The sequence below is a fragment of the Pipistrellus kuhlii genome, unplaced genomic scaffold (assembly GCF_014108245.1).
Source record: "Pipistrellus kuhlii isolate mPipKuh1 unplaced genomic scaffold, mPipKuh1.p scaffold_m20_p_17, whole genome shotgun sequence".
NCBI classification, from domain to species: domain Eukaryota; kingdom Metazoa; phylum Chordata; class Mammalia; order Chiroptera; family Vespertilionidae; genus Pipistrellus; species Pipistrellus kuhlii.
This window is the reverse complement of record NW_023425482.1, coordinates 9002020-9022119: the sequence shown is the minus strand read 5'-3', so window position 1 is coordinate 9022119 and position 20100 is coordinate 9002020. Positions and strand designations below refer to the sequence as shown.

The following is a 20100-nucleotide window of genomic DNA, read 5'->3' as shown; positions in this document are numbered from 1 at the left end:
TCGTTTGGCTGACCCCGTTTCTGCTACCAGCTTCCATCTGCCTCTTGCTTGGCTGTAGAACATGTGCTCAATGCAGACTCTGGGTCAGATGCCGGATTCCAACACTGATTCCACCAGCCACCAGCTATTGGACCTTGAGTCAGTCATCACTGTTCCCCAGTGGACCCAAGGGGATGTGAACAGACCTCCATGAGGTCAAGTTTGTGCACTAGAGTGTAGCACAGCTTCCCACACATCACGAGCTATCATTGTGCTAGGCCTGACCATGAGGACCCAAAGACAGCAAGCCCTGATCCCTGGAACTTGTAAATGCAACTTTATTTGGAAGCAGAGCCTCTGCAAAAGTAAATAAATGAAGGATTTTGAGTTGAGATTACACTGGATTATGGGGGGAAGGGACTGTCATCTTTAGAAGAGAGAGGCAGAAGGAGATCACAGATGGGCAGCAAAGGAGGCAATGTGTAGACAGAGCAGAGGTGGGGCCGAGAGCCAGGGAATGCCAGCCGCCTCCAGAAGCAGAGCCAGGCAAGGACAGATTCCCCTCTGGAGCCCTCAGAGGGGCCATGACACTGCCAACACCTTGACTGCAGTCTCCTGGCCTCCAGGAGTTATTCTGTCCTATTGGATCATGGCTGGAGTTATGGGTTATTCTATCTTACTTGGATCATGGCTGGTGTTATGGATCACCTTGGGTCTCCTGCTGTACATCTCTAAGGTTTTAAGCTTCCCAGTTTGTGCTGATTTGTTGCAGCAGCCATAGAAAACTAATGCAATTCATGAGCCATGGGCACCCCTGGATTATAAGCCCTGAGGGGACGGAAATTTGGTCACTCCATGGGCACCATATGCAAATCCTCACTAGATGCTTGCTTAATTAGAGACGCACAGATTGCTGCCTTTCTGCAGCTTCAGTCTCTCTTTTCTTCTTTTACTGTCTCCCTCGTCACTTGTCTGTCCCCCACGGCATTTCACTGTCTGCAAATTACCCCAAGTATAAGCTTTAATCTCTCTTTTAATTGCTAGCTGATTCCTTTCTTCATTGCCCAAAGAGGGTGGGCTATTGTCTGATCACCTTGTGATAAAACGAGTTGCGCCTAGGAGAAATGAACTGTGTAGGATTCTGCAAGTTGTTGTTTCCTTTCTCTACTAAAATGGAGTCTTCGGGGCGGCAGTACTTTCCAGTTTTCCTGGGCCTTGTCTGGGGCAGATGGGTGTTTGAGACTGAATTCAGGTGAAATTAAATGTTCAGGAGCATGGAAGGCAGTGGTTGACATGATGGGTGCTCAGGACTTTTAACTTGACTTGCAAATAGAGCCTCCAAGCCTCCAGCTCTTAAAAACCTTTAATGTGACCACTCTCCTGGCAGGAGGGAGAGTTTGAAAGTAGCCAATGGGGCTGTTTTTTCAGGCTTTAATGCCTCATTGCACTCACTACATGGTCAAGTTATTCTGTGGAAGAAAATGTTTTAAAGACTTAAATGCTAAGGAACAATGAAATGTTCAGGGGCCGAGCAGGACTTTCACAGTCAGTAATGCAGGGAAAAACAATTTAGAGCTGTTCCCGCCCTGAATCTCAGCTGGGAGCAGCTGAAGACATTCATTCCTAAACCACCTTACACCAGTGGGATCCACAGTACCCCGCCACGTGGCCACGTGATGCTTTCAGAGTGACCTTGAACGTGTTCTTTATCTCGTGCATGTGTCACACTGCAGTGCAATTTTGTGTTTGAGCATCTCTCTCTCTCTCCCAGTTGAATGTGGCAAGATGAGAGGCGGAGACTGTCTTATTCATCTAGATATCCACAGGCCTAGCTCAGGGCTTGCCACAGAGTCGACCCCAATAGAGTGGGGGTCGAACAAACAAATGTTTGCAACACGCAGGCAAAATTTCTTGCTTTCCTGGATGGGGGACAGGACTGATGGGCGAAAGCACAGCTTATATTTGAAACATTTGAGATTCCTGCAAATTGCAAAGGGTGCATTGCATTGCACACTGATGAGGAAGCTGTGGAAACTCCAAGCCCCTAAGGTAGCACGGGCTGAAGAGATGCTTAGTGGGTGTCGTGTTATCATGACTCCTACCATTTTCATACATGTGTTACCAGTCCAGTCTGTAGGTGATTCTCCTTTGCAACAGGCACTTGTTACAGGACACGGTGTCCCATTTCAGGTCTGAGTGGCTCTCCTGGGCCTTTGGTTGTAGAGATTCACCCCACATACACACACCCATTTGCACACGCTCAACTTAACACTCAACCATCAGTGAGTTTCCTGCCCCCAGAACCCTCTGCCTGAGGGAGGGAGGCAGGAAGGTCAGAGTCAGAGGAAAATTGATGGTGGAAGCAGAGGCCAAAGGTTAAGAGGAAGGTTTGAAGATGCCCTGCTGCTAACTTTGAACACGGAGGAAGGGTGCAAAGAGCCAAGAACTGCAGGTGGCCCTGCAACAGCACAGCATCCCACCATCTTGCTTGCCTGTGACACCAGCCCTTTGGGTGTTAGGAGGCAGCCCCCCCAGCTATCCCTTTTCACGGCTATAGTGAAAGTTTATGAATTGATCTTGGCTAACAGAATTGCAGAAACAAGGGTCAAGGCTAAGGGCAAAACCAAGATCAAGTCAGCAATCTGCAGGAAGGGGCTATATTTTAATTATCTCTGAGTTTCCCAGTGCATGGGATAAACCCGGAAATATTGGTGAGGCTTACTATTGAGTTAAAATGATGATCACCTCCATTTTACTTGGTAGTCTACTCCTATTTATACAACCTAAGACTGCCCTAAAAAAAGGCAACTTAGTACTCATCTGAGACTTGTCTTTAGCACAAGTGGAGCCTCTGAACCAGGCCTCTCCCATTGTGTAATAACAATGTTGTCACAGAACACAGAGCCCTGAGCTGAATGTACATACGTTAACCCATTTAATCTCCCCAATAACGCCACCGGATGAGTGCCATTATTATCCAGGGGAGGTTCCAGGGGAATCAGGCTGAAGCATATGTCCCCTAGTCCCTGGGCTTGGGTAACAGGTGCTTTGGTCTCTCCGCTGCCAGGCCATTTCCAGGAAGAGAGTGTAACAATCTATGAAAGCAACACCACCATGAGGCTGAAATAAATATTCAGGGAAGACAATCCCCCCAAAATTAATGAAATGAGAAAATATTCATCAGAGTAAGCCAGGCGCTATTGGATCTCTTCTCCAAGTAGTTACTATTTACTGCGCACCTACTATGGGCCCAATTCTGCTCTGTTCGAGGGGATACAAGAGTGAACCAAATGTGTGCCATTTCGTTTTACATGTGTAAGTTATTCCCTGAGTGCACCCTGATGACCTGGAAGAGGAAACACAGCTTTCCAAGGTGACATTTACTGTGAGAGAAACGAACATGAGTGGAAATTATTGCAGCTTCACATGGCACTGGTGGTTGGGGAGATGCTGCCCAGGCGTCCAAGGCTCCCTCTTAGATCTCAATCCCAATGCACTTAATTTCCGATTTTTGTGACCCTGATAAACCTCCTTATCAAATTTTATTCTTCATAAAAGATCCATTTCCCCAGACTCATAAAGCAACTCCCCCTAATTCAGTGTTATTTTATAAATACTTTCATTGCTAGCATCAATCACAGGCAGCTGACTTCCCAGCCATAAAACAACAGCTTGCAACATCACCATATTACCCAATATGTATTTACTTATCAAGTTGAAGAACACATGTTTGCAAAATCAGCAACATTTCAGCTCTACTAGCAATTTGCCGGCACTTTCTTCCCATTGAATGCAGTCTCGAGTCTCCAATGTGCCGTATTTCAGCATCCTGCCTAATTTGTATCTTGTTACTATGGTAATCACCTGCCCCTCCAGCCTCTCGTTGATCACGCTGTGACTTCAGGCAGGCTATTTACCTAACAGGTGCAGTTCTGGGGTCATTGATCATCTGCCCTGCACTACCGCTCAGGACTCCCTAGGCTCCTCACCAGGGCTCAGAGATGCCCCGGACAAGTTCTAGTGGGTCAGAACAGTGCTGCTCTTTAGCCAGTTGGCAGGGAGAGTTCTTAAAAATTAGCTATTCCACCTGAAAAATGCAATTTGAGATGCCAGGACATGGGGTGTGCTTGAGAGTGAAAGAACAGGTATGTTGGCTGGATAACATGGTAGATTTCATCTCCATTGGCCTCAGCTTTTCTTCCCATAAAATAGGGCTAATAGCACCTACCTCACAGGATTTTGGGGAGGATTCAATGATTATAATGCCCCAAATCAAATGCTTGATGGTGGGAACCCTCAATACAGGTCAGTAGTAAAACTACTGCTTACCTGTGTAGTCTTCTGATGCCCTCCTGAGTACCCACTCAGCCACCTGCCCACAGTGATCCTGGGCAGGTTATTTGACTTCTCTGAGCCTCTGAATCTCCTTCTTTAGAAGTGGAAATGACCTAATTACCCTGGCAGGGCTACTGTAAGGACTATTCCTGACACATATTAGTTCCACACATTCATTTTCCTCTCTGTGGAATTTCAGCAGAGGCCACCTCATTAGGCTCCTTATATTTTACATGCGTCTTCAAACCAAGTTTACACAGTGGAAGATAATCAGCCCATTTTATAGGGGAGGAAACTGAGGCTGTGTGAGCTTGATCACATAACCTGTAAGTAGAGGGTCAAAGTCTATAGCTTCCTAGCCCCTGTCTATTCCCATGAATTCACTGTCCAGACCCGACACCAGTTTAGCAGATTCAGAATTTCCTAGGGTGAGTTTCAGGCATCAGGAGTATTTTTTTATAGATGGTACATGATTCAAATTAGCAGCTAGGGTTGTAATGCATGGCCCCATGCTATATTCTCTTAGTGTCATATGTAGTGTATGACCCACATCTGATGGGACCAGATTGTCAAGGAAAAAACTAGGCAGGAGTGCATGGCTAGTTAAAAATAAGAAGGCAGTGTGGGTCTAGCAAATGAAGGCCGAGGCCTGGCAAACAGCAGCCCTCTGGTATCTAAAGTAAGCTCAGGAGATGGGAGCCAGGACAAGTAAAGTGTGAGTGTGGTACCCCTGGCCACCACCCATTAGAGGCCAGAGCAGCCATCACCTAAGCAGACCCTGTTTGACTTTCTGTGTTGCTACATAATGCTTCTCGCTTAATCGTGGCAAAGCTATGGGGGAAGCCCAGAGTTCTATAGCAATAGCAGCGAGGACCCTGAGGATGGAAACCAAGGCTTCTGCGTTGTAGCTTGACTGGCAGCAGGCAGGATCACTGCCTCTGAAAGTCTTGGTGTCCCTGTGCACTTCAGGCCTCTTGCAGGTCTGGCTCCTGGCTGTTGACCAGGACTGGCTGCGTATTCTGAGGGGGACCCTTGCAGAATGAAAGTACAGGGCCCCTTGTTCAATAGCTGTCAAGAGGGTGACAGCAGAGCACTGAACCAAGTGTGAGGCCCTTCTGAGCACAACACTCTGGGCAACTGTGCAGATCACAGGCCCATGAAACCGTCCTGCTCTTGAGCTGGACTGGCCTCAGACACCAGATCTGGCCAATAGACCTCAGGACATGGAGATGTGTGCCCTTTCTGGCTGAAGCATTTAATGAGTCTGAGTCAGCACATGGCTTCAGAATCAACAGCAATAGGGAAACCATGGGGACCCAAAGACACGGCTACAGCAAGGGTCCGGATTCCTACTTCACAACTGGGAAAGAAACTGGCCTGGCAAGGGAACCCCCAAAGTGGACAAATCTGAGGGAAGGATTAATCTTATGTGGTAAGCCACTGAGATTTCAGGTTTGGGGTGTTATCCAGTTCAGCCTAGCCTAAACTACTCCATGTTTTTGAATAGCAAAACTGCTTTACCTTTGCCCTTAAAATAGATATAAATGAAAGGACCATACGTCTATTATTAAGATTTACCTAGTAATTAATACTTAGTGCCGGTTAGACATTGATGATTCATCTGCCTCCTATTCCACCATCATTACTTTAATCTGTAATAGAAGAAATTAAAATATCCATTTTTATTCATTCACCTTATTCATTTATTTATTCACTCATGCATTCAGCAAATGTTTACTAAAATCTTATTACCCACAAAGCATTATCATGCTTGAAGACTTTAATGCTTTGAAAATACAAAATTTAATTAGAAAAATTAACTGATGTTAGCATTAACATATTACTAAACATTATATACTGTGTTGAATTTGCATAGTCCGTGGAATTAATATTTGAGCCATTGAGTAGTGGGTAATAACTACAGGGAGACAGGATCTCTACCCTCAGTGAACGTCAAATCTAGAAGAAAAAGTTGTAAGAAGTGAGGCAAATGGTGGTTGCAGTTATTCAAGTGCAGGATTTTAAAGGTGCCATACTTTTAGGGACTCTGGTGTTAATGATATTAAGATGGATTGTGTCAGCCTCGGCAATGTGGGCATTTGGGGTGACATAACTCTGTTGTGCTGCTGCTCTGAGCATTGTCAGCAGTACCCCTGGCCACCACACACTAGATGCCAGTTATCACATACCCCACCCCAGTTGTGACAACCAAAGCATGTCTCTAGACATTGCCCAATGCTCCCTAGAGGACAAAATCACCCTAATTGAAAAGTCACTGCTTTAAGGAGAAGTAGAATTATTTTTAAAAATCTGTTACATTGATTCAACTAACTCCCTCCTGCCCTCACACAGAGAATTTCCTTTTGTTGTTTCCAGAGTTTTATGGGGAAAATATTTTCATATTTAAGAATTTCAGCCACTTTATGCTAATCCAACCCAAGGATTTCTTATTATTACTTTGGAATATCAGGGATAAAAATTTCAATTAAAATTGCTGTTTTGAAATGTTTTAGATCAGCTAATTCAGTATAGAGTATCCTGTGTCCTTTCAATGAGCTGCACAGAAAGAAATGGTGGAGGAAAAGATTAATGGAATTTTTAATAGGTTTAAAAATTATCACCTTAAATTTCTGGAAGAAGTGAGGAAATGGGGACAATAAACTGCATCATGATAGAAGGGACCCAAGTTTGAGCCACATGTCTGTTCCCTTCTATCTCAAACACAGGTATCTCTGCTAAAACCTGGCCTGTTGCAGCTTAATTAAACAGTAGCTCACCAGGAAAGTAGGGCACAGGCGCTATAAAGAGTGAACGATGAGCAGGAGCAACTGAAGGATTGAAATAATCATAAGGCGGCTCTGTCACCACTATCTCTTCATCAGTATAAAAATAAACAACCTTTGAAAACAGATGGAGACAACTATTGCTCAAGTTGTCATAACCTATTACATATTTGCCTGTCAATTTGTACTTAAAACACCAAGTAGCTCAAGGGAGGTAAAGCAAATTTGAGAGGAGAAGTCTATTGCATTTCAAATCAAACCCGCGGTAATTGCAGCAGCACACAGACAAGCGTGGCTGCGATTAAAGGAAGTGAGCAATTCTCTCAAAATTTAAGGCATTCTTATTTCTAAGAACAGAGTTGCCTTCCTATTTGAAGGTACTTACTCAACTCAAATCAGTATCAGGGGTATATTTCTTATTCCAGTTTGATTTAGTGTTGTTAAAAAAAAAAAATCTCTTAGGCAATTGAAATACTCAGTGGCCAACATATTGCACATAGTGGTGATTAAGTGGTGACATCATTAGTGGCTCCCAAAGCCCAACATTTGGGAAACAGGTGGCATTTTATTCTCATCAGGTTTTTTGTTTGTTTGTTTTTTACCTGTACCTGTTCTTTTTGTTGTTGTTGTTTAAATCCACCCCCTGATTATGCTATACTTTTTGGTTATTTGAAATGGCAAATATTACATAAATAATAAACTACTTTTAAATTATTGAAATAATTTATAGCTTGTTTGTGAAGATTAATTAAGACTCCTTTACCAGTTACCTATTGCTGTATAATGAAACACAGCAAAACTTAGTGGCAGAATACAACAGCTATTTTTTCACTTGTGATTTTGCAATTTGGGATGAGTTCAGTTGGGTGGTTCTTGTGCTGGTCTTGACTGAGGTTGCCCACATTGTTCTGGTTTCTGGAAGTTCAACTGGAGCTGAATGGACCAGTTAAAGGGCCACCTTGCCAAAACCAGTTTGGCTCAGTGGTAGAGCGTCGGCCTGCGGACTGAAAGGTCCCGGGTTCGATTCCGGTCAAGGGCATGTACCTTGGTTGCGGGCTCATCCCCGGTGGGAGGAGTGCAGGGGGTAGTTAGTCAATGTTTCTCTCTCATCGACATTTCTAGCTCTCTATCTCTCTCCCTTCCTCTCTGTAAAAAAATCAATAAAATATATTTTTTTAAATAAAAAATGAAAAAACAAAAAAATAAAAATAAATAAAGGGCCACCTCATGGTCCAACATGGCTGCTGGAGCTGTGGTCATCACATTGTATACCAGGTAGCAGGAAGTATAGGGGTGTTACAAAAGCATATGCTCTACCTCCTGGTTAATCCCTTTATAAGGAACCTTCCCAGGAGTCTCACACCCAATACTTTTAATGATATCCATTGTCTAAACCTTAGTCTAAGGCCATAATAATTGCCAGAGAAGCTGGGACATCTAGTATCTCAGTTAGTCAACAAATGTGGACAGGTAAAATCAGGGTTATGTTTCTAAGGAAGAAAGGAAAATTGGGGACTAGGTAGCAACTCACAGTCTAAGCCATAGTCTCTTTAGCATAGTAGGGTTCAAGTGTTGGCTTATTGGGTAACTAGCTCTGTGGCCTTCTCAGTCTTCATTTTCTCACCTGTACAGTGAGCTTAACACTATAATACACCTCCTGGGGTTACTATAGGATCAAACAAGTTAAAGCATAAAACATGTATTACATATTTATATAATTATATCTCAAGTGCTTCCTACTTTGCTGCCTCCTAGAACCACATAAGGGAACTTGCCTTTTTCAAAAGGGAGGTGAAGGGAGAAGGGTGAACTGTTTTAAATGATGTGCCATTTTTTAAAGTTGTGATCTATCACTAGAGTACACATTATTTCATGTATTTGGGGAAAATAATTGGCTCTACTGACATTCAAAGTCAAAAGATGAACCATAACCTGCTTTGTGTGGCTTTCTTAGTTTAACTCAATGATCTTTTATTTTTCAAATTTGAACTAGTGTTCACCATGTAATAATTTTTACAGCTTATATAAAAATCCAAATTCCCATCTTTTCTTGAAAAATCTAAAGGTCTTGCTCCTCCAGACTTGCATTTCAGAAATGCAGCAATTATTTTGAACTAAAAGGTAACTGCCCCCTTAGGCAGGAGATACATCCTCCAGTTTGCCATAGTCCCCACCACTCCTAGCTGCATTGAAATCACTTTACTCATGTAAATTACTTGTGTGGGCATTGGGTGGGCATTTGAGCATCTTATTCACGAGCCAACTTCCATTATCCTATGTTGGGAATGGGACCAAAGAGTCATACTAGTGGGTCTGGACTATTGTCAAAGTCATTGACATTTTCATCAAAGCTCACATTATTAAGAACTTTCTGGACCTAATGCACAGCCTGACCACCATATGAAAAATGTGAAAGAATCTTTGTGCTGGTGAATAACAATCCCTAGATAATTGGGAGAGAGAAAGAAATGTCCCCAAAGGAGCAATGGTGACAAAGCTAAACCTCCTAGGCTTTGCTTTAAGTCTAGCCCTACTTTCCTCTTCCCCTCCTCCTCAGTCAGAGCAGAAGCACTTCTCTCTGCCATCTGAGGACCCAGACAGGGCTTTCTTTAACAGCCTCCAGCCAGCCTCTTTCTCCCACCCCGCCTGCTAGGAGAGTGTCTTGGAGATAAGCAGAAAAACTTAAAGTGAATTATGAGGAGTGGCTTCCAATTGGACATTCCCTCAAATGAAGATAAAGCAGGTCTGAAATGCTAATGTAGGTCAGTGGGAAAATAAGACATTATTTACGATTCATTCCATGGGTGACTTCTCGCGAATGCACACACTGCAGAATGTGGGCTGCCTGTGGATAGCTATCGGATTGGTCTGGTTATCTTTTGTCAACTAATCATTTGACAGTTTTCCTATTAGTTCCTGTATACACAGAAACATTGATAAGATCCGGGGAAGCTGGTTCATGCATGCGTGCACCCAACCCAAGTGTCTAGGCTTATCTAAGGGGAAAAGAGGGAATTGTTTCCTCGTGAAATTTTAATTCTTGCTCCTATTGTGTGAGTCTTAGAACTAGTATGAGTTGAACTCTTAAGTGGTTAGATGATATTTTGATGATAATTTGCTCACCATCATTGACCCAGCAATGAGTCCTCCCCAGAACTGAGTTGCAAATTGAGGTAGTCAATAAAATAATAATAAAACTTACATCTCTTGAATATTTACCATTGCCTAGGCATTGGACTTTATATGCATTAATTTATACTTTCTAAATGAAGACAAAAATATCACCCCCAATGGAGAGAAAATTCATGTTTGGGGAACATTAAAAAGATGACATATTACAATGGTTTGTGGCTCTCCAAAGGGCCACAGTACATAAATAGATATGCAGTGTATCTACTGCAGGGACTGGCAAATAGGGGAAAAGACCTTACAAGACTTGGAGGGTTGATGATAAAGAACTAAAGGTTGACAAACACTCCATTAATTCATTCAGTGCCCAAAACAATCCATTAAGGGAGATACTATGTTGTAAATGAAAATGTGGTTTAGTAAAGTAAAGGAATTTCTCCAAGGATGCCCAGCTGCTAAATGGTGAGCCAGGATTTTAAATGAGACGGCCCACATTCTTAACAGTGCCTCTTACACTGTTCTGCCTCAAATTTGCCCACCTAGATCTCTCTCTTCACTATAAGGACCATTAGGAGAGAACTGAGTTGTGCTCGGTCAGAAAGCAACCCCAGATTGGTGTGACTGGCAGGAGTTGAATGAATGGCTATGTTCTATGCCCTGGACCAGAAAAGTTATAGCTGCAACAGTTCTGTCTGTGCGCTGGCATTCATGGCCATGAGATATGTCTATCTATGGGAGGAAATTTGGCCTGAAGGGTGTCAGACTCATTCTGGTTTACAGAAGATAATTCTGGAATCCCCTCAGTCCTGGGCAAACTGGCTGGTTTGTCATCCCACATCTACTGTGTTTCCCCGAAAATAAGACATCCTCCAAAAATAAGACCAAGCGCATGGAAAGATAAGACATCCTTTGAAAATAAGACCTAGCGCAACTTTGGGAGAAAAAATTAATATAAGACACTGTCTTATTTTCGAGGGAAACAGGGTAGAACATTTCAAATCAAGGTGCTCAGGTGCCCCTTCAGCTCAAAGGATCCTCAAGAAAATTTGGTTTTAAAATACATCAGTCCAACTAGATGTTTGGGAAGCATCTCAAGATGCTTCCATGTCCCTCTCACCTGGCTGAACAAGTTGTGGTGCTGATAGTCTACGGGCTTCCTTCTGACACGAGATAAATAAACACATAAGGAATAAGTTATGGAATGCAGTATCCACAGTCACATTCTCTTTTTAGCTACCTTTGAGGCACATCTCTTAGATAATTCAGTCACAGTCAGCGTTTGGGTGGCTTGAAAGCACCCTACCTGCGCTCACAAATTTGACGTTTTATGGCGATGTGCCATTATGTTACATCCAAAGAGCTCACTCGGTGGCATCTTCCATCTCTGCTCATATTGGATTTTGTAGTATGCATCTCCCCGGAAAGATACATTTGTCCCAATTGTGCCATCAGAATCCAGTACCAAATACAGACCTGAACATCTTTGTCTCAATATATTCTTTTATTGTGAGAGTGTGGTTTTGGAAAAAAAAAAAAAAAAAAAGAGTCTGACACTTTTGATCAGAAAATGTTTTAGGAAGAAGTCAAAGAAATTTCAAGAACAGAGTAATTCCATCACCTGTGGCCCTGAGCCTCCCCTTGAGGCTGGCTGAGCTCTCACGTAGGTTGAACAGCCCCTCATCTTCAGATCTGCACTCTGCTTCTCAAAGGCGAATATGCTGGAAGGGTCACAGGGATGCGACACTTCAACCTCAAACACCAGCTTTCAGGGTCATGACATTGGGCAGCACTTTCCTTTAATCAGAGAATACAGTCAAGAGGAAGGGGCTATCAGGCCATGACAAACCCATCGTGATTGTTTATCAGCCTGTCATGTTGGCGCCAGTGTCCTGCATCAAAAGAAAATGATGGTCCAGCCTGAGACTTGCAACCAGCAGCTTGTCACGCTTTTATTTTGCTCTGGAGGGGCCACTGCTCGCTCATCTGGCTCTGGCTCTGGGGGTGACAGGATGACCATCATTTATTTTGACTCAGGAGAATGTTGTGATAGGGGTGAAGACGAAAGCGAGCTGTGAGGAGGACCCACACCCATGTCTATCTTATAAGTATCATTTCTCTGCCACTGGGAAGTAGTCATAGGCATGGGATAAGCACTGGTGCAAGACTGCTGGGCTAATGGAAATGAATGAGTCCTATTTGTTAGAGTCCCACGCCTGTGGGACTTAGCAAGGGGTCAGGTGCAGATGCCACCCACAGGCAGTGGGAACAGCTGTCCTGATGCTTACCTTCTGAGCATCGCCCTGGGGTTGGAATTGGTGAATGACTTCTGAATCCAGTGCCAAGGGCCTCCAAAGGGCAAAAAGGAGCTCAGAGGAGGCAGTGAAGTGTGCCTATCTATGAAAGATGCCCAGACAACACCGTCCACTCTTCAGTAGGCAAGTTATCCACGGGTCTGATCAGTATGGAATATGGCAAAACCACAGTGAATTATGAGAATGCAATTTTACTCAAACAACATCAATAGAGGACCTACTATGTGTCAGTGGCCTACCACAATGAACAAAACATACTCTGTACCATCCAACAGCTCACATTTTGGACTATGTGGCCCATTACATAAAGATGTTCTTTAGATGACGGGATTCATCGACAGAGAAGTTTAGGAAATGCTGCCAATTCTGCTCTCAGGGATTTTCAATATGCATTTGCTTATTAAGGACACTAAGAAGTCCCCTAAGAGGGAAAATCTGCTTAAGTGGCCACATTGAGCCACGGGACCCCAAGGTTTTACCTTGTGAAGTGGTCGCCAGGCCCTGCCTCCACTGTGCATGTGGCCATCTTATGGTGGCCATTTTGTGGTGACATTGTGCATGAGGGCCACCTAGACTTTTAGTACTATAGATGTTTTCAAATCTGTAAAAAATAATAATTAAAAATGAATATCCTAGTAAAAACCGAAAATGCATCAACTAGAGAGGCTTTTTTTTTTCTTCCTCTAATTATTTTAATGCAAACCATGACAGTTGAAAGCCATGATGACTTCATTATTATACTCGTTTGCTTCTTTGTCTCTGATTTCAATTAAAGGCAGATTAAACAGAACACAGATCCCATCAACTAAGCATTCATTAGGCACTAACAGGGTGCAAGGTCCTGGATCATGCATACTTAACCAGAGACTGCTGGGTGAGGACTTGATGGGCTTGGGGCCTCCTTCCATGCCTTTGGCCACCATGACCTCACTCAGCACGTCCCTGGGCAAGACTGTGGGCCTGCAAGCTGCCTCTGTTTCTGACGGTGGCTTCCTAGACCAGGAAGGCAAGTCCATGTCACTCTCCACATTAAGCTGTTGGACTGGGAGTGGCTGCTGGACCACAGGGTTGAAAAGAGCCCTGATCTGCCTGGCTGGTGTGGTTCAATGGTTGATCATCAACCTATGAACCAGGAGGTCACAGTTCAATTCCTGGTCAGAGCACATGTCTGGGTTTTAGACTCGATCCCCATTGTGGGCATGTAGGAGGCAGCTGACCCATGATTCTCTCTAATCATGGATATTTCTATCTCTCTCTCTCCCTCTCCCTTCCTCCCTAAAATCAATAAAAACATATTTTTTTAAATAAAAAAGAGACCTGATCCCTCAATGGGGCTCACTGGAAACAAGAGTGTCTACTGGTCTGCTGATATCTTCCGAAGGCCAGGGGCAAGGTCAGGGGCTGCACACGCCAAGGATTTTCTCTCCAAGGATTGTCTCGACCCTGCAGTTGGCCAGGGGACAGTTTCACAAGGAGGGCAGGAAACCAGGCACCATAGACAATGCGCCGTGCAGCATCTGCCATAGGCAACGTTGGGGAATTAGCTGAAACTTCCTCACAAATTGATCCAGCCTGAGGGTGTCAGAGTCCCCCTTGTTTGCCTGATCAATAGGACCTAGTGGCTGATCATCTGATTCCGATCGTGGGGAAAATAAACCGCCTCTGCTGGTTGGGAGGCACTGTTGTGTAAGTGAAAGGAATATCAGATGGTGGCTGAGCTGGAAGAATTCTGTGTTTCCCTTAAGCTTCAGTGTTTTCTGTATGTGAACGTTTCTGCTAGGCACAACAGGTGTACCGCCTTTGTCTCTTACCAGTTAGCTCACACTCTGTGGGTCCAGAAGCATTCGGAATGGGGAGATGTGGCTCCATATTCATAGAAGAGCAAACTGCCATGAAAAATTACAGTTGGGCAGGTTACCCTGAGCTCTGATGGCTCACAATTGCCAAAATCATCAGGAAAATGTGCCCAATTCTGCCCTAGACCATGCTTCCATAAGTACTTATAATCATGATACTTTTCAATTAAATTTTAATTGCAAAAGCAATGTACTCTCCGTGTGCAAAAGACCAAAACATTACAGACTGAGCCAAATCTTTCCTTATCACTATAGCTAATCCCAGTCCCCTCTCTCCTTCCCCAAAGTTAACTACCGTAACTCATGTGAAATTCACCTTAAAAGACTTTTTGTGCACTTACATACATAAACTGCGAAATAGATGCACAAAGTATTGTGGAACTTTCTGTGTATAGGAAGGTTCACAAAAATGATGCCATGCTATGGATAACCTTCTTCAACCTGAGAGTTTTCACTTAATACTCCATCTTGGAGAGCCCTCTGTGTTTGAAGACTTTAAATCTACAAACCCTTTTTCAGCGGCTACAAAACATTTCTTAGTGTGGACAATGCCATCGCTCTAGTCACTCCTCTGTGCTGGAGCAGTTGGGTTGTTTCCCAGTGTCTCTGCAGATAGATAATCCTTCCCTGAATACCCCTCATGAGAGTGTTTCTCGAGGGTAGGTGCCAAGAAAGTGAACAATTTTTTTTTTTACTAGTTGCTGTTCAGTTGTCCTTGAACATGCCTATAACCAACTCCCCTTCACATCAGTTGTGTGTGAGCATGACCCCGTATCTAATACCCTTCTCAACCCTTGGCATATCAAATAGTCCTCATGTCACCCTTGTCTTTATAGTGTCTTTATAACTAAAGTGCCCAAGACAGTGTGCTGACACACAGATGGTGTGAAACTAACATTGGCTCACATTCCTTTAGCTGGAACATCCTTTCCCATTGAGGTTCCCCCCGCCTTCCCTCACCTCCACCTGCTCACACACACACACACACACACACACACACACGCACGCACGCACGCACGCACGCACGCACACACCCCCAGGCATCTGCACAGGGACCTCTCCTGAGCTCCCGGTTAGGTGAGGTTGTTCAGAATTCAGCCATGCCCTCTCTCACTGCAACTGATAAGCTGTATTACTTTTACACTTTTATATGCCATCTCTCCTACTAACTCTGACCTGCTAGACACCATGGAATGGGCCTTTTTGCACCTCTGTTTCCCCAACACCTGGCCCTGGACCCCTCATCTAGTAGGCCTTCAACAAGAGATTTAAAATGAAGGCCATTGTCATGGAGCCACATTCTCAACAGAACAAAAGCTCATGAAAATGAACAGTGTATCAGCAGAAGGAGAAATTAAGCTGTCAATCTGCTGAGCAGCAAAGATTTCTGTATTTCAGGTCTTTTAACGTGATAGAGCGGGAGGGAGGGGACTCAAGGTAAAATACAACAGAGCTGGAGAAATGCTGTCCATTTTTAATCTGGAAAGCAATTAGCATGTCACTTCATTGTCATTGCCCGGGTGGGGAACAGGGCCTCTGCCTGTCGCTGTCTCCGAGTGACCATCTGCTGTCCTTCTGTCCGGCCCACTCAGGGACCACAGTGATGCGGATGACAGCCTTTGACGCGGATGACCCGGCCACAGATAACGCCCTCCTGCGGTATAATATCCGCCAGCAGACGCCTGACAAGCCGTCTCCCAACATGTTCTACATCGATCCTGAAAAAGGAGACATCGTCACCGTGGTGTCGCCTGCACTGCTGGACCGGGAGGTGAGCTGAAAGGCACACATCTTCTTCAAGTGCGGCTCTCACGTGAGGGAAGATGTGGGCCTTCGTGCCATAAGGGAGGAAATGAGATATTTACACAGGGCTGCATGGGAAAATCTATAAAGGGAAATGGGGTATTATATGAACCCAAAACAAACACTGTCAGAAGCCCTGCCAGCTAGAATTGTTTGAGTTCATTTAAACTGATGCCTCTGTGTCCTCAGCAGCCACTTACTCTGAGCCCAAACCTCACCTCTCTGCCATGAGGAAGAGGGAGGGTTGGAGGGAGGAAAGACAACGGAGAGGGGGAGCTTTGTCCAAGATCAGTGATGATCTCCTGTGAGAGCAGGTAGCTTTGCCCTCTTTGCTCCCTCACACCCTCTGCTGCACACACTGTTTCCCTGGGGACACCTTTCCTTCGGTCTCTGCTTGTCCCCCTTGAGGTTGTTCCTGCAACACCCCATCGGCTTCTGGGTCACATGTCACAGGCAGGTGGCACAGGGACCCCATCGGTCCATGCTCTTGCTCTGGTTTTTCCCAGGGTGTTTTAAAGTTTTCACCTTAGTTTCCATGTCAAAGTATTTAGATTTTATGTTTCTTTTTTAAAATTCCAACTTCTGGCCTTTCTGAAAATCATAAATTCTGGAAATTTGGGGCCCGATTTCCGAATGTGGATATTTGGTAACATCAGATGTAACTATTACATGTCAGCTGCCCCATTCAGGTGGGCCAAGTGCTTCTGCTCAGGTATGAGCCCTACTCCATGTGTCCTGGCCCTGCCCTTCCTCCTGAGCTCCAGGTCACTACCCTCAGCAGGAAAACAGAGTACCAAACCTTAGGGGTTCCCGCCCATCCATCTACCCACAGTCCCTCTGCCCAGCCCAAATATTCACCCACCACCACATTTGCATTTCTTGCTCCTGTCCTGGCATCACTCCACCTTGACCTTCTACAAGTACCCTGCCTTGCAGTCACTGCTGGGTTTCCCTAATGGGTTCCGTGTGTATTCCACTTGGTGTTTCTGACTAAACAAATCTTAGATCAGAAATTCCTTCTCTCCTTTCTGCTTCCTCAACTATATCACAAGTACTGGTCACACACATCTCTTCAGAGAAGCCATCCTCCTCCACCTGAGTCTTCTACTTGTGCGTTCTCTAATCTCAGCCTGTGCATGTAATTATTTAAATCTAATTTTCAGCTATTGAAATTAAATGTTAAAAAGGTTCTCAGTCAGATTAGGCAGGTGTCAAGTACTCAGTAGCCTCTTGTGGCCAGTGGTACTGTATCAGGCAGAACAAACATAGAATATCACCATCAACATAGACAGCCCTGCAGGCAAGACTGGCTTAGGCTGTAAAGTACTTGAGAATAGAGACTGTGATCATAGGCATGTGTGTATCCTCATGGCCTGGCATAGTTTGAGCACTCCTAAAAACATTCTAACTATATGGGTTTTGGTGTATAGGCAAGAATGAATGGGAAAGGATGCTAAGATTTTTATACTTGAGAGTGGGAAACAGTAGATAGAAATGGGAAATTATTGCCAATGAGGGTGAGGACGAAATTTGCATAGAAACTGTGGTTGTCACTTGAAAAAGGTGATTGTTTCCATTTTAAAATAGAAAAGCAGGGAAGAAAAAAGAAAAGACTGAGTCAACTTCCTTTATTTTCTCTCCTACTCTCTTTTCAACCCTCCCTAGTATGTGGCTGCCTGACTGCCATACTATCTTCTTTGGAGGCAAGTAATTACTTTCCAACTCTATCTTTATCATCCACCCAGGATGCCTGTGTGTACACACACACACACACACACACACACACACACACACACAATGCAGTGATGTTTCCATTCTCAGTTCTCCTTTTACTGATAGAAAAGGTTTTGTCTCTATTTATAAATCAAAGTGATAACATAGTGGGTTATCCCATTTTTTAAGGTTTGTTTGGCGACAGATGTGTTTCAAGCTCATTATCTTTTCATGTGGTTTTTGGCTAAGTTGCAATGAGTGTATAATTATGGGAGTTGAATTAAGCACTTCTAAGCTACATAAATAAACAACTCAAAAAGAAAAAAGAAAAAAAAAGAGGCGACGAACACAATTTCACAATTTAACTGAAATTGGAAAATCAATGGAAATGAGTGAAGAGCGTCACTTTTCTGTGAAGGTTCCCGGAGTTCAGTGCTGACCCGGCATCATCGGCAAAGGAAGCGTCCTAGATTCAGGCAAGCGTTGCCTATTTACTTGTGTCGCTGTAGCTACTTGGCGGCAAGCTGCTGAAGGATGAAATGAGACTCAGAGTCACTCATCTTTAAAGGGACAGAACTCACACAGCAGACAGACCTCTCGTTGGGGTTGCCCACAGTTTGCAATGTTTTCGTCTCACTGCCCTCCTGTATGTATGACAGCTCCCCTCAGCAGGACTGGCAATTACTTTTCATTATTTCTGGACACCTTCTGAGTAAGCTCCTTTCTTAGGTGTGGTTTTAAATGCCTACTTTGGGACTATCTGAGCAGAATGTTTAACACAAATTAATGTCAAGAAAATATCCCATTGGGGGAGCCCAACAAGCTTTGTATGATTCCAAGTGGTTTTAGGGTTAGTCACCCCGTCTTCACTCATGACACCTCAAATAGCATATTTTGTGGTTGGATACTGTGAGTGTAAACAAACAGGTCAGGGACCCCTGTGGAGCCTGGGCCCCTGAGGTTGTACAAGCAGTTTGCTCCAACTCCAGCCCCCACCATATTGGGGATGGAGGTCTGGAAACACACCAGCTGATTGACATGCACTCAAATGATAGGATATAAATGTTTCATTTCTATTTTCCAATTAGAACCTTTTCTTTCCTGAGTACGCCATGGAGTCGGCATGCACCATTTTCTGAGAACTTGCCTGTGTACCTTCCCTGCCTTTCACGTTTTTAATTTAACTTGTAATAAAACTTGTCAATGAGGGCAGTCATGGACACCAGTAAATAATCATTTTTAAAATGGATTTTTTCAGTTATACTTGGCATATCATATTGTATTCAAGGGTACAACATAGTGATTGGACTATTATAAACCTTATAAATTGATCACCCCAGTAAGTCTAGTATCCACCCATCAGCACACATAGTTACTACAATGTGTAACTTCCCAACCTCCCACCATGTTCAAAGTTAACCTGCACTGCCCCGCTTCCCCCTAAAACTGGTGCATTTGTAGGCACCATGGTTCAGGAGTCCATGGGGCAGCACCATTCACTGAGCTCCTGCTTTGATCAGTGGACTCCCAGGGATGTGTACCTGAAAAAAGAGAGTTATGAGGGAGCCAGCAGTGTCCTTTGTGTAAGGAGGACTGGCCTTTGGAAAGAGGAGGTGGATTCATTCTGACTGGTCCACGAGTGGTGAGAAGGGGCATCAACTAGGACAGTGTATCTCAGACTTTGCTGAGATCTTTAGGAACCCCAGGTACAGATGAGGCCTGGGCCCATGACATCAGAATCTCAGGTAGCAGGGTATAAGCATCCGTAGTTTTAAAGACAAACATCTGGCTCAAATATAATATGTAGAAATTGGAGAATCCCCTTTGAGACTATGCTTCAGTGTACTTAAAACTTAGAAGGTCAGTCTGGGGTCAGAACCCTGGCTCCATCATTTATTTGGTTTTTACCTAGGTGAGTTTATTAGTTTCCTAGAACTTCTGTAACAAATTACCACAAACCCAGTGGCTTCAAACAACAAAAATGTATTCTCTCGCAACTCTGAAGGTCAGTCTGAAATCAAGGTGCTGAAGGCTCTGGGAAGGATCCTTCCTGCCTCTTCTAGTTTCTGGGAGTTGCCAGGAATCCTTGACATTCCTTGGCTTGTAGGTTCACAGTCCAGTCTCTCCTTCATCTTCACATGGACTTCTTCACTCTGTCCTCACATTGTCTTCCTTCTATGCATGTCTGCA

At 44.1% G+C, this 20100-nt stretch overlaps 1 protein-coding gene across 1 annotated transcript in view; it reads left to right on the top strand.

Annotated features, from left to right (window-relative positions):
• Positions 1-20100, top strand: part of CDH13 (cadherin 13) — a 1012190-nt gene that overhangs the window by 754681 nt on the left and 237409 nt on the right. Inside the window, exon 7 of the mRNA XM_036440234.2 lies at positions 15987-16165. Coding sequence (XP_036296127.1) covers positions 15987-16165 — 179 coding nt within the window. The remainder of the gene's footprint in view (positions 1-15986; positions 16166-20100) is intronic.